Below are 15355 nucleotides of genomic sequence, written 5' to 3' on the forward strand. Positions count from 1 at the left end.
TAATGCAGATGGCCAGTCAATTTCACCAAACCGAGTTGAAAATGACCCGATGCAGGGGCGTCGCCAGGAATTCTGGGCCCCCTGAAGAGATCTCTCAGTGGTCCCCATCACCACAGCCAAATATAACATTGCTGCTATAATACTAGTTTATTTGCATTAAACAAAAATATATGCTTAAAACTATCCTGGTTAACTGACTCAAATCTAAGCTACATATCAATATTCTTTATTTACAATTACAAATGTAAGTGCACAATATTGACCTTTAGACTGCCCACCTCTTTAAACAAGATTATTTGAAGCCAAGTGACTTAAATAACAACAATGGGGCATTATTAGGTATAATTTAACCACGTGAAGTAAAATAAAACTCTTAAAAAATAACAGTTTACTTTCAATCAGTTCAGCCACACTTGATGCTATGAAAATATGACAATGACAAGCGTTTTTAATGTATAGATAGCTGTTTAAATCACACTAATAGCCCATTGTATGTGCATTTTTAACTTATTAATCGCGCATCCACATTGATTGATCATGGCTCATGGTCTTTTCGCAGCCACTGTCCACTCCCCACCCCAGGAGCTGCCTGCTGCTGACAGACAGCTGCGGTCCAAATGTAAACAGAGACTCCCCTTTTTCCAGAAAGGAATTTCTGAATGTTTGTTTATTTATTTAGACAATTTTAGTTATCTTATTGCAGTTATAACAAAAGAAAAGAAAAACGTATTAGAAAACTTTCAGGGCCATTAGGAGCCGCCCTCCCAACTTGAGCCCTAGGTAATCAGTCCAACTTTTCCCCCAACTAAGACTGAGACTGTAGCTACTTAAGCAACATAATTTTAAAGAAAATCATCACAATTTAAGTTTTAGCAATTCTGTAGTTTAATTACCGTCACTACTCGGTAGACTCTGCTTCAATGAAACGGAACTCATACCACCTGATAATACCAGGACCCTGGTCTACAATATGTCTAGACCATGTCTGTCTGGAACAAAATAAATGCATTTGACGTGTTTTCAACAGTAAGGCATTTTCAGACAAACTGCGCATATCCATTTGAATAAAAACACAACAATGCAGCAGCCATTTTCCAATTCCGATACCAATTATTTGCAGTGCGATGGAGGCTTCGTCAAAAAAAGACATATACCTTTATTGTAAGAGCTAGCACTTAAATTATATTTTGTGATTATAAAGCCTATCTAATTTTTTTCTGTCTGAGTTTTTGTTTTCTGGGAGTCAGGGTTTCACTTTTCATTAAATTGCTTAAACATCAAAAAACGCACCAATTAAATGGAGGAAAACCTTTTGAAACAAAGATTCACATTGCATTCATTCACATAACATTCATTTACCTTAGTTAATTCATTCATTCTCAAGCTAATCAATCACCTCAAATTTGAAGTGCTGTGATAAATATTGTGAAAATGTAAAAGAAAACATGGGTGTCTTAAAAATACGTCTTTATTTTGTTAAACAAAGGACTGAAGATAGTAGTTAGTATGCTGGACAGAACATAAATGAAGGGATTGGTTGATTGTTGTCTATAAATACCACCTCCACAAAGTATAAATACATCAGAAATCCCTCTTTTACACATATAACAGTATTTCAATTAAAGATTATAGCATGACACTTAAAATTCCTGTAAACCGACAACACACTCTCGCAAACGCACGCAAATCTTTTAACTTATGGACAACACTAAAAGTGATTGCTTCACATGTAACCACAGTAATTCAGAGGTTTAAAAAATATGGCACAGATATTTACATATTTTTGAGCAGAGCCTGTGCCCATGAATATTCTTTCCTACTTTTTGGGTGTCTTGATAAATCATACTGTCCTTTAACCAGGCTCAGGTTTTGTGTAACCACAAGAGTTTTCCAGAGCATCTATGATATCGAAATAAACATAAAAATGTGTGAAACTCTGAGCCCTAAAGATCAGTCTCTACACAGACCAGCCATATTTTCAAATCGTCAAACACCTTAAAACATTAAATCTACTTCTGTTACTAATAAGAAACCCTTCAAAGTCGTCTCTTTTCAAATACTGGAACACGACTTGTGACCCAGTGGTGTGTGTGAAAGCTTGGCAGGGTAGGAGGTACACTAGCATATTCCTATTTCAATTGCTAGACAACAAAAGCTTATTCATAAGTTACTCGATAGAAAATTTAACACAGCTACAGGTCCAGGCGTTTCAGCATCTTATTGTCACAGTGACGAGGCATCAAAGTCTAAATCTAAAAAATCTGAAGAATACAAAATTCTTTCAGCCATTGGCAATAAGTGATAATTCCCAGCAAAGAGCCAACAACATTAGTGGTTCATAAGTAAGAATAATGAGAATTGGTCAAGATCTTGCTCCGTCTATGCTGGTAATAATTTCCTAACAAGAGCTAGTCATGGACGATAATTTCTTGGCTAATAAAGACTGATTACGGCAGGTTGGCACTCTGGTAACGATGTGTCTGAGTTTAACAACGATGCACACGTTCAAGGTTGTTTCAAATTGTCGGAGGCTGGGGTCAATGTGGGTCTCATCACTCCATGTCATCCTCGTCAAAAATAGGTGGCTCAAAACTGCACACCTCCTCGTAGGTTAACCCTGCAAAAAAGAGGAAAATGTCCATATATAAACAATACTCAATTAGTTAAGTAAGTGTGTATATATATATATATATATATATATATATATATATATATATATATATATATATATATATATATATATATATAGAAAGGTAAATGAAAACATTTTTTTTGTTTATTTTCCTCTTAAGAAATATGACATACTTTTCCACTCTTCAATCTCTAAGTCACGGCTTTCGAAGCTCTGGTCGTACGGATCGGCCTCAGGCTCGTCATCTGGGTCATGGTACTGGGCAAAGTAGGAGTGAGCCAGAGCCTCGGCTGCTGTTATCCGCTTGTCTGTGTCCAAAACCAGCATTTTCTCCAGGAGGTCCACAGCTGTAAATAAATATGAATCAGTAATAAAACCCAAACTTTCTCTATACGTTGAAATTTTTGGGGTCATGAAAGCAGAAAAGAAAAACAAGATAACTAATAAGTGATGTTTGTATGTTTACACCACAGAGCATATACCTAAAAGAAGGCCTGCATTTCTTTTATTTTTGCTCTGGCATTACCTTGTGGGTTAGCACCAATGAAAACGTCAGCAAAGTTCCTCTTGTGCATGTTAGGCAGGGAGCTGATGTAGTTCCTGGCCTGGGTAAAGAAAAACAGTAATTCAAATTTTGTGTCCTCATGCAACTACATATTGCCAACATTCAGCACCGCCTCTTTCATAATGATCCAGTATTTTCACGCTACCGATTCTGTTCAATGTAGCCACCTGCATCCAATCATTTCTGCTCGCCGACTACATCTCAAACTGAAGATAGGACTGTACTGTATCATAATCTCCGGTGTATATAAATACTTCAAAGAGGATGGATATATTTCCATAGCTCACGCACTCTGTATACTTATGGCTTATTGTTTTAGTTTTTGCAGAGTTGGCAGGAAAACTGATTATTTTCACCCTTATTTTATGTTCCCACACGCCCAAAAGGTTGTGTTCCCTAGTGCATGACCACGCTGAGCGCAAGTTTACAGAAAACAAGCTCCTCCTGTGACCAGTTTTTACTGACCATCAAGAAGAAGTTAGAGTAATGTAAACAAAAGAAATACATGTTTTGTGAGCAAATATAAAGGTGAGATGCTTAAATGTTTGTGTATTTGTTTAGGTATTTTTTCTGTTGCCATACAGTTTTATGTAAAGTGCTGCAAGCAGTTAAACATGTATGAAGCTGCTGTGAAAGCTATGTTGCAAATGTGTGGATAACTGCCTTGACACGTTACATAACATCAAGATATCTCAGAGTGCATGTAATGTACCAAGAAGAAAAACATCTTAGTTAGCTGGATATTGTTTTGCATTGACGCCCTGGCAGGATAGATTTTGTTTCAGAGCTGGATCAAGATGTTTTTAGTGTATAAACCAGGAAGGCCTCTCAGATCCTCTGGCTTTTTTGTAGGGTTTAACAAACGGAAAAATAAATAAATAAATAAATAATAATAATAATATATATATTTATATACATATATCTTTTTTATTACTTACCTTTTACTGTAATGTTGATTTAAATGCTGCTTTATTATTTTAGTAATTTTTAACTGTTATCTTTTTAAATTTTTATCTATTCATTCATTTATTTATTTATTTTATTTATCTATTCAGTTTTTATTAATATTTTTAGCCTTAGTTTTAGGTTCAACTCTTATCCTTACCCTTTTAAAAACTATTTTAACTATTTGTATTCCTAATTTGATGCTTTAACTTATTTTAATAACAGATATTTTATTGTTGGTGTGCATTGGTCTCTATTTTTTTATATTTTTATTAGTACTATTTTTATTATTATCATTATTACTATTTTCCCCTAATATATCTTGCCATTGTTTTACTTCTGCTTCTTTCTTGTTTTTCAATCGCTGTAAAGCACTTTGGGTTGCATTTGATTTGTATGAAATATGCTATATAAATAAAGCTTGATTGATTGATTGATTGATTGATTGATGATGATAGTTGTAGATCAAAATTTGTTTTCACCTGAATGAGAAAATTACTTGCAAATAACCCCAAAACATGTTGAGAGCATTAAGTGTCAAGAAATGTGCAACAAATACAGAAAGAAAATCATAGAGCAAAGCATCTTTCACACAGAAAACATCATTAGTGTTTCCAACAGTAAACCTAGCTTCTACAGTGTGCAGGTTTATCGCTTTGACACAACTCCACTCAAAATGACAAATACACAAAATGCTTCAACTACACACGTTTGGAGGCAGTCTTTGCAATTATTGTTTCAATAACATGCAGCAAGTGTGTTAGACACAACATAATTGCCTTGATTACACCAGAAAACTAAAATCTTATATTGCTGATGGTGAATAATATCTTAAATCGAGCTTCAAATATGACTTACACTATTAGTCCATACATAGAAAATGTATGGCCGGATGGGAAACTGTCATATCATTTTGGGATCATACTTGGATTAAATTTAGTAAATATGCCAGGAGCTGGGGGTTAAGTTCTCTTTCGACTGCTCACCCTTCCCACTCTGCTGTCCAGTCTAAAGTAAGCACATGTGGATCCTTCTCACCTCACGGCTGGGCATCTTGCCTATTAGAGATGCTGGGGGTGTTCCTGTCAGACGCATTATCTGCTGAAGCTGGTTTATATCTACGAAGCTTGTGTCAAGGGGAGTATAGCGACAGAGCAGAGCTGGTTAAGAAGCTGCTTCTCAATCCAACACTGTGAGATTATACTCTAGATGCACAACAATGTTATGTTGAAAAGCAAACTTCAAGCTTGGAAGCAACATGTGACACAAACAGTTAAGAAGAGGGGTTGGCAAATTTAGTGGAAAGACACAACACAGTACTTTGCATTACAATCAGTGGAAGACAGAGTTTGATCACCTGTGTCATATACGGGCAAACTAGTATAATTAAAGAGGCTGAAAACAAGTCTCAAATTCACAAAGCATCAGGGTAGAAAACATGCCTTCAGTTAGGTAGTAGATTGAACCATTCAATGCACAGCAGAGAGACATGTTTGGAGCAGAAAATGGGTTAAAGAAAAAATCCTTGCATAATTTTGTGAACTCACAGACTCTGAAGATATTTTCATCAAGAGCTCAGGGCCTGGAGTTCCGACGAGCAGCATGATTAGCTTCAACTGATCAATGTCTACCAGCAACGGTAAAGGAAGACCAGGTGTTGGATGAAGAAGAAACTGTAATCTGACCTGTTAGCCTTCATTCTTACTTTAAAACCATATGTGATAGATAACTGGACTATATATTTGCTTTACTTTCTAAACATGAGATGCAGAAAAAAAGGCCTTCAGTTATTAGAGGAGGAAGTAAAGTGTTAAGCCAGCAGAGGTTGAGGCAGCGGCAGGCCCTGTTGTGCTCTTAATATATAAGCTCAGCTGTTAGTCTGAAAACCCTGGCAGGAGGAGGAAAAGATAAATAAAATCTTGAGCACAGTTGCAGTGACTGCCAGTTGTGCAGGAGGGAAATTGGATCCAAGCCAACAATGCATACTGACTGTGAAAGAAGAGTTGAAGCACGCCAGTGGAAACATTGCAGTAAAAGGGCATGTCAAGCCAGAGGGGAGAGAGGGAACAGGTACTATCAGTGATACATTTTTAATACTGAAGCGCTTCAGGCAGCATCTTGTTGGAAGAAAAAAAAGGAAGTTATCATGAGAGGAAAGAGAAGATAAGCATAGCGGATCAGTTTCTGCTATTGTGCTAATGAAAAAAAAAGAGTACTCAGTACTTCCAAAATAATATAGTCAATGTGTGTGTAACCTGCTTGATCTGTTATGCAAATGACGTGTCAGCAGCTATAACGGCTCAGTACGTTCTGTGCTTTTTCATAGAAAGGATACGGTCAGTACCAGGAAACAGAGTTCTTCCAGTGAGGAGTTCAGCCATTATACAGCCAACTGACCAAATATCCACTGAAACAGAGGAAAAGGACACAAACATTAAGATTCACTTCAGGAAAACTCTCCTAATGTGATGTATGGTGGCAGAGAGTCACTGGGAAAAGGTCAAAAGAGCATTTTTGTAAAATCATCTACCTGTCATATTGTAATGCATCCAATTCAGCATGATCTCTGGGGCACGATACCAGCGAGTGGCCACATAGCCGGTCATTTCATCATCAGTGTGCCGCGCCAAGCCAAAGTCCAAAATCTGAGTGATCGAAATGCAAAAAAACAAGGGGAACAGTTTGCACAATATTCTAATTGTGGACTCAGGAAAATGAAAATGTCTTAAATGAGAGCAGACAGACCTTAAGCTCACAGTCTTCATTCACTGCCAGATTACTAGGCTTCAGATCCTGAAGGAAGGTAAGTCGCAGTGTGAGTTTGGGTGATGATCACAATTGTTGCAAGCAGTACATCTCTAATCATGTTTTAAAAACTAGTCATGAGAACACATAAACGACCTGTCCCTTCTTGTTTACATTGCAATAACAGCATTACATCATTAGCTCTGAGTAAAAGTTAAGTTCCTGTTTATGGCGTTTCTCTTCCTCAGTGTGTGCACAGGGCTCAGGCAAAGCTCGGCCAAGTGGAAGATGTCATAAACCCTGACACAGTGTGATTGTTTTTATTTCATCCATGTCAAAGACACAGTGACATTAGTCAAATCCAACACAGCACTTACTCTGTGGATGATGTCGGCTGAGTGGATGTACTGGAGAGAGACAGAGATGAAGAGCGTTTCATTACATTATTAGTTTGAAAATGTATTGTAATCAAGAACAATGTGCAGAGTTAGATGAGAAAATCAATACCTCTTTCATATCCGTCTGCGCTGTACGAGCTGGAGACAGCTTAGCTTAGTTTAGATTAAAAACTGGAAACAAGGAAAAACCTGTCCCGTCTTTGACTGAAGGTAAAATACGTCACCTACCCCCCTCTTAAGCTCACTTATAAAACACAAGAGTGAGCACAGTAGGTAATCTGCAGGACTATTTCTTGTCCTGGAGCAGTGACCCCCTGCGGTCCTGTTCTAACTCTGATGTTGCCAGGCAACCTGCACAGACTGTACACAGATATGAGAGTGGAATCAATCTTCTCATCCGTTTCCCAAAATGCCACTCTATCCCTTTAATAACCTCACCTTTAACCCTCTGAGGATCTGGTATATGAGGAACTGCACGTGGTCATCAGTGAGTTTCTGACATTTCACTATGTTGTTGAGATCGGCCCCCATAAGGTGAGTCACAAGATACCTGTGAAACAGAGGATTGTGGTCAGAGTGTGAAAAGACACAAACATATGAAGGTATGTTGATGTTTTCTTACTTCTAAGAAAGCATGATTGATAGAAGTGAGCATGTTTGCACTTCCTGTAATTTAATTCACAGTTGGTTACAGTCTGATACTAGTTTCCTATCATGCTATGGGAGCTTAAACAGGTTTAGCTGCTACTTCTTTGGACTCTAACTTCTCTCCAAAGGCACTGAAAGGCCAAGCCCTTCACAATGGAATGTAATTTAACAACACACACACACAGATAAACGGGCTTAATGGGACCGCATCAGAGGATAATTCAAATCTAATCCCAGAGCTGTTCTTTAAAGCTCTGACGACACTTATGCAAGAAAGCGAGAGCAGGGTAGGAAAGTGGCAGCCTTGCAGCCACAACACACAGAGCCATGTGCAGCTTTGACAAGTCTGCAGCTCAACAACCCATTTCATGAATACTCTTCTATTCACACACAGCACACAGAGCCAGGCCTTAAAATAGCAACTGGTTACGCTTGAACTTGTTCTCAGCAGCACACAGGGACACAGACACTCTGCAAAGTTCAGCCGCCTTGGAAAAAAAGGGATATAAATAGTGACCTCTGTTTTCTCTCTCCTATAGAAACAGGAGCGCGGCTGGAGCTCTGAGGAGCCTCTACACAGAGCAGTGACTCAGTCCGTATTTATGGAGCCGAGGGGAACCACACTTACAGTACCTGCATAGCTGGGATTTTTCCTGGATATCGTACTGCGTTGAGAACACTTACAATGTTCCAGCAGATGTGCAGATAAAGCGAGCCATGATTCACTCAAACAATCTGTGACTCTGCATTTTTATTCAATACAGTGGAAGGAAAACATCTCTTTCCATTCAACCCTGTCTCTCTCAGAGATGCAGTCTCACACACTGTCTACATGAGTGACCTTGTCTTGCCTTTCATTTCAACAGCAAACTCAGTTAAAAGTTGTGATTCTGTGTCCGGCGGGACACTAAGACTCTGCAAGTTACGGACTTCAGAGCAGTGAAGGGGGCTGATTATTTATAACAATCCCTCCTAATTTAAATAAATAATAAGACCCAACACTATTTACTATGTACATTAAGTTACATAAGTACAGAGAGAGAGATAGAGTAGATCAAACATAACTGTTCGCATATAAAATGTAAATGTTTGAAGTGTTTGCTGTATGTTTTTGTTGATTGTTACTGTTCTGTTTTTAACTCTGTAAAGCACTTTGAATTGCTCTTTGTATGAATGGTGCTTTATAAATAAACTTGCCTTGCCTTGCCTAAAAGTATGACAGAGAAGTTCCAATGTTTCCATGCAGCTATATTCCAGTTTTGGATTTATAAAATGAATCGACTCATGCCAGAGTTTAGGAAAGCTATGAAAACATCAGAGCAGATATTCTGTTCTACTTCCTTCTTAAAACTAGGTGCAGGTTACTGATTATGAAATGTACTTGCAGACAGCTCAGTCATGATTATTATATCTATTAGTGGTGCAACGGATCATCGTTGATCCGTGATCCGTACGGATGCCTCTCCACGGGTCGGCACGGACGTGGTCCGCGGATCGGTTGATGAAAAAAGTTGCGCATGTTCACGTGATGACCACATGTTCAATCCACACTCACTCGCCAAGCGCAGCTGTTGTCATGGCAAGTGAAGGAGCAGAGGGACTTGAAAAACCTCCTGCATCTTGTAAGTCACATGTATGGGAGCATTTTGGTTTCCCTGTGAAATACAGTGAATGCTGAATGTGCTTGAGCCACGTTATGATACTCTGTTGCGCACCCACTAGACCAGAGGCTGTCAATACGCGGGCCGCATCCGGCCGCCTATTCATGGCCCCCAAACTGTTATTCCTTCACTCTATGTTTTGGTCGGGTCACCGTGTGTTTACCGGGACTTGTCTCCATGTTAGATACGCAGACAGGCTGTTACTGGGTCACTTAAGAGTCCACTGCTGCTAGTGCAATTTTTAACTTTCACTCTGGTTTATGGAGCGGTTCGCATGTTGGCACTTTGCCAGCTGCAGGACCCTAGAATGCACGAAAACGGTGTGTTCACAGTTTGCAGCTCAAAGAAAAGTGGACGGTGAAAATCAGCAAATGAAAGAAGAATGGAGTGAAACTTTTGAAGTTCCTCTGCTCCTTCACTTGCCATGCCATGAAATGCAGTGAATGAGGCAGGACTGGGCCCACAGATGGGGTGCTTTGCACAAGCTGTACATTTTGAGTTGAATCTTGTTTTTATTTAATGGGCAAAAGTTTACAAGTCTTTTACAAAATAAATGGAGGACAAAGTTATATTTGTCTTGTCTTCTTCTTTTTTTTTTTGCTTATCCGAAAAATGATCCGATCCGTGACTCAAAACCGTGATCCGATCCGAACCGTGAGTTTTTTGATCCGTTGCACCCCTAATATCTATCTATTCACATCTAATGTAGCCTTCGGCCTCTGCTCTCAAGGAGCAAAAGCGGAGCAACAGTCTAGCATACTCATTTATTACCAACACCACTTGTGCAATTTTTCATGGGAAGGGACTTCAACATATGAAGTAACGTATTACATGTTGGGGAAACCCCAGGGCTCATGAAACCTGACAGTCAACAGCTCTCAATACAGCCATGACCTCGACAGAAAATCATTCTTCTCCAAATTAAAGGCTTTAGATAGCATATGTGGAAGGGATGAAGTATTTTCAACAGTGTCTTATAGCAGAGCAGGGCCACTTCTATTGACAAGCTTTTACTAATAAAGGAAACTAAAACACTTTCATGAATACAATTCTGGACGACTGCCGGACTAGGGGATTCTTGGACTTTCATCACATTTATGTGCATCAGATCGGACTGTCAGGGAAACTAAAATGAACACTAACCTTAAGAGGAAAGAGAAAAAAAAAAGTCCACACTCATGATGTCACACATATGTGTGTGGATCCACTGCAATCCAAAACCACCCCTGAACAGACTCATACACAGCCAGATTAACTATGTAGCTGAAGTGAATAGTTGTTTTGCACAAACTGAACTTTTTGAAATAGGTTTTAAAATAATAAAAATAATGCATCACTTAGCTACCAACTGATCCTTCAATGTGCATCATTTTCTGTTTCACTGCAGACCCCCAGTTTAAAAATACGAGAAGCAGTGTCTCCTGGCCACAAAACTAACAGTCTCTGGGTTCAGTACGTTTCTCACGTGTCTCCTCATATAAGTCATAATAGCCAGCGCTGATAAAAAAAAAAGCCCTCATATGTAAAGTATGGTTCCTGAGTGCTGTACCTACACGTCTCAAGAGCTCCAAAATAATTGGGGCAAGTAAAATATTGTGCAATAATTTTCATCTTTCTATTGTGAACATGAAAGAGAAATAAGATTTTAGTATTCGGTTGAGGAACATTCTTCTGTCGGGTGTCGTCTGAAATCTGCAACGATTTGATCTTGATACACATCACTCAGTGTGCGTAGAGAAGAGACATCCCTCATACGGGGAGGCAGCCTGCTGTCTGAGGAGTGAGTCATTGTCTCGCAGTCCACTTCCCATTTTAAGAAACTTTCAACAAACAATAACTACCTGTTTGCTAGAAAAGCACATATGTTTCACAAAGCCAGAAATCAGGAAGCAAAAGGAGGGAAGCTGCTGGTGAAATAACTCCTCTTACAGGCAGGGAGTGAACAGGGTGGACAGTCTAAGAAATGTTCCAGTGTGTTTAGTCAGCTGGCCGGTGTCCAGGTGTTTCCCTGCCACAGCTAGGATTGTCTGTTTCTGAGAAACTAAAGGCTGCAGTTTGCTGAATGCCATTTTGAATTATGCAAAGGTCATGCTGCGGTAATCTTAAGCTGAAGGGCAAAGGGCAAGTTGGAATGTAGGTAAGTCTTTCAAAAACAATAACATTCAACTTACACATCAGTGAATTCCTTCAGACTATGAGTGGGGGAGAACACATCTAGGAGGCCAATCACCTGCAGAAATATAGTAATGACAGTCACTCATACAATGCATACATCCATTGAAACCTCAAACAAACAGCACATTTAGCAAAGTAGACACATTGTGAGGCTTTATTGTTCTGCTAAGTGTTCACCACCAGACAGAATAAAGAGTACAGGCCCTCAGAAGTTTACTCACATTTTCATGTTTCATGTGCTTTAGTAACCGCATCTCTCTGTAAGTCCTCTTGGCATGGATGATGGACTGAAAGGGCCTGGAGAGCTTCTTCACCGCTATCTTCAAACCAGTCTTCATATCATATGCGGAGCTGTTAAAATAGTGAAAAAACATGTAAGCTTAATCTTATCAGTAATAATACACCTTAGACTCCAAATCTACTCACATTCAACAGCGTTGTCCGCATGAACAGATTTGAAGAATGAAACCTACATTTGGTGAAAACTACTGCACGCTTGGAGCAAGAAATAAATCTTAGATGAAAAGCAAGCTTGTCATTTTTAGTGCAAAAGAGAGAAAAAATGTTTCAGTGCAGAATGGGCTGAGTGTGCTCTCAAACTGAACTAGGTGAAGTAAGAACTGCTCAAGGCTTGTAAAAAGGGCAACATCAGCAGAAAATGTCATCTCTCAGCAGATTAAGAGCAGGCCTGCAGTCTGTTCTACACTCCAATGGTTTGAGTGTCTCTAACCCAAACACTTGCTCTTGCCCAGCTCACCAAACCATATTCACCAACAATGGACAGCTATGTAGGGAAAATGCTATGACCCCTAAACCAATGCAACCAGGTATTGACCAATATCACAATAATGATGTATTCAATAATGTCCATGTAAGTCAAATAAAATATGTTGTTTCCTGTGTGTGCTCATTCAGATGTACACCCCCCTTATGTAAAAAATAAACTAAATATATGGATTCACTTTAAATTAAAACAACTCAAAAGCATTATGAGAACCTGGGTGCTCAACCTAAAAACACTTTTTTAAAGGAGTTCAATTATAAGTGGACTTAAACTGTACTGCAGCTTTAAAGCAATACAAAAATAAAATGTTACGTAGACTTCCACTGTCTTGATTACAACCTGTATTTTCACTTTGAGATCTAAAAACACATTATTTTAAATGTTGGGGTCCTCCTATAGTTGCAGGTTAAAATATGTGCCATCCCTACAAAACTGGAACTCCAATTCAATCATGTTGATCCGGCATAAATAAACCAGTCAGGGAAATACAGTTAACTTAGGTAGAGTTCATGATGTCAACAATGACAATGGAAGCCTGTGTACTGTTTGAAAAAAAAAAAAAAACAACAGCAGCAGTCATTGCACTAGCAAGCTGACAGTAATCTGACCAGCAACAGATTATCATATTGCCCAGCAACAGCCCAGCTGCCTGCTTTCATTTGCAAAACAAACATCTGCCCACTAAATCAAATGAACCACTGACAATATTGTGTCCTAGATAGTATCAGCACAACCCATTTAATCAGCAGCCATAGCAAAGGGTCCATCCTGTCACAGCTTATGCTTTTGACAGGAGGTTGCAATGAGGGAATCCACCTAACACGCAGTCTTTCAATGACATCAAGAAATCAGTTAATAAAAATGCATCTTTGATGAAAAAGTGTTTATCTTTAGTAATTCAATCTTTCCTGGTGTTATTGCTTCTTCTTTATTTTGGAGAAGGGTCTTAAACATAATTGACTTGCACAGCAGGACACGTGTGCATGCAGTTCCAGAAATAATTAAATAACCGAAAGACATTCAGGTATCGTTCTTGAGTTGTAGTTTCTGTTTCGTTTATGATTAACCTTTATTCAGTGCATGAGGAAATAAATCATTTAACAAAAATGTGAACTACTAGCCCACTCCCATGAGTAGAAAAATGTATCAACATTAATAATAATTAATATAATGACACTTTAAATAGTCGTTATTTTACCATAACGACTATTTAAAGACATACTGTCAGATTAGCAATGAGGTTACTGGTTTCAAAAATAACTCTGCAAATGTATTCTCAAGAATTACAGAGCAACGACCTCCAATATGTTTTCACTTGATCCTCAATTAGTCTTACTGTTATAACAACAATGCTAATCACAATAACACTTAGACTTTCCAAATAACATCAAAGTCACCTTTGCAAACGGGGTGTGCATGCATGGACCTGGACTAATTAAAATACTGTTTTAAAAGTCAGGAGTGTAATACATAAAAAGACCAGGGTACTTTTTCAACAAATTAAAGTTGAAAGTTTCTATATTGTGTATTCTAAGTGAACATTTCCCCAAAGTGTGTCTTGTATTTAATTCGACAGAGTGGTTGCAAGTTTTGAAGCTGGACAATAGATAACAAGTCAACAGGTTTCCTTGTTGAGCAGCACATCATGTCTCCACCTTGCTAGCCAACAATCCAGACGAGCTAACCTAACTTTAGCTTCTGCAGCACAGGCCTGGTCTAAATGAATGGAGGTTAAGTTAGGTGACTAGGCTAACACACGCTCATAAAGTAATGATAAAACTAAATGTTATACCAGACGGATCCGTAGGCACCAGAGCCAACCGGGGATAAGCTTTGGTAACGCTCCGGGACTTCCCATATCGTCTTGTTGACTTCTTGTCGATAATAGTTGGGTCTTTCTTTCTGCGACATTCCTGCAGAACCAACTGTCGACCACCGACTTGACTTTCTGCTCCGAAGAGTTACTCCGAGCCGTGCAGCCTGCGTCAAACTTTCACCAAGTTACCCCAACAAAACACAAAGCAAGTGTTTCCTCTTGTGGGAGAACTTAAACTGGTGGAAAGTTAAAGGCCTTCCTTCTTACGAAATCCTGCAGTAGAACCGTCTGCTGACTGCACGTTTTGAATCTTCTTCACGCTGTTTGTTCCTCCTCAGCTTGCTTTCAGACAGCACCCGAGATTTCACCCCGCTTGCAACATATCGGCAAGTCTCGCGAGAATTTAAGCTTAGGCAAGGCGGGCCTACAGCAGAAACTGAAATATGGTGCAGATATTATTCATGTTATTTATACTATCAGGTACAGACATTGAAAAAAAGAGACTGCATGTATAGGAGTGGCGACTGTACGGAAGAGGATTAGGGCCACTGAAAAAATACATATATATATTTTTTTTTGTTCCGAGAAAATTTCTGTCTTTAATCTCAGAATTCTGACTTTAATCCACTGAAAAAAGGTCCAATATATGTAATTATTATTCCGAGAAAAGTCCGAATTCTAACTTCAATTTCAGAATCCTAACTTTAATCTCAGAATTCTGAATTTAATCCCCTGGAAAAAAGGTCCAATATATGTTATTATTATTCTGAGAAAAGTCCGAATTCTGATTTTAATCTCAGAATTCTAACTTTAATCTCAGAATTCTGACTTTAACCTACTGACAAAAAGACGTCCAATATATTTTATTATTCCGAGAAAAAGTCAAAATTCTGACTTCAGTCTCAGAATTCTAACTTTAATTTCAGAATTCTGACTTTAACCTACTGAAAAAAAGACGTCCAATATATTTTATTATTCCGAGAAAA

At 38.6% G+C, this 15355-nt stretch overlaps 1 protein-coding gene across 2 annotated transcripts; it reads right to left on the minus strand.

Moving 5' to 3' along the window:
* Positions 1-1450: 1450 nt before the first annotated feature.
* mapk14a (mitogen-activated protein kinase 14a) lies at positions 1451-14764 on the minus strand. Of its 2 annotated transcripts, none has more exons than XM_034695444.1 (12): positions 14346-14764; positions 11991-12120; positions 11766-11824; positions 7724-7835; positions 7265-7294; positions 6888-6935; positions 6673-6787; positions 6478-6549; positions 5181-5260; positions 3159-3237; positions 2806-2979; positions 1451-2617 (listed from the first exon to the last, which is right to left on the minus strand). In XM_034695444.1, the coding sequence occupies exons 1-12, from the start codon at positions 14462-14464 to the stop codon at positions 2553-2555; spliced, it is 1083 nt and encodes a 360-aa protein (XP_034551335.1). In that variant the 5' UTR covers positions 14465-14764; the 3' UTR covers positions 1451-2552. The 2 variants fall into 2 exon arrangements, with proteins under 2 accessions (XP_034551335.1, XP_034551336.1); XM_034695445.1 differs by lacking the exon at positions 5181-5260 and adding an exon at positions 5690-5769.
* Positions 14765-15355: the final 591 nt, after the last annotated feature.

The sequence above is a fragment of the Notolabrus celidotus genome, chromosome 11, assembly GCF_009762535.1.
Source record: "Notolabrus celidotus isolate fNotCel1 chromosome 11, fNotCel1.pri, whole genome shotgun sequence".
NCBI classification, from domain to species: Eukaryota; Metazoa; Chordata; class Actinopteri; order Labriformes; family Labridae; genus Notolabrus; species Notolabrus celidotus.

What these genes read in the sequence shown, in the direction of transcription:
- mapk14a (XM_034695444.1), bottom strand. Translation starts at nt 14,464, where the DNA reads ATGTCGCAGAAAGAAAGACCCAACTATTATCGACAAGAAGTCAACAAG. An exon ending in ATGAAGACTGTGAGCTTAAG is followed by an intron (nt 6,788 to 6,887) that starts GTCTGTCTGCTC and finishes TCGATCACTCAG; the next exon opens with ATTTTGGACTTTGGCTTGGC. An exon ending in TCTGTTTCCTGGTACTGACC is followed by an intron (nt 5,261 to 6,477) that starts GTATCCTTTCTA and finishes CAAGCTTCGTAG; the next exon opens with ATATAAACCAGCTTCAGCAG.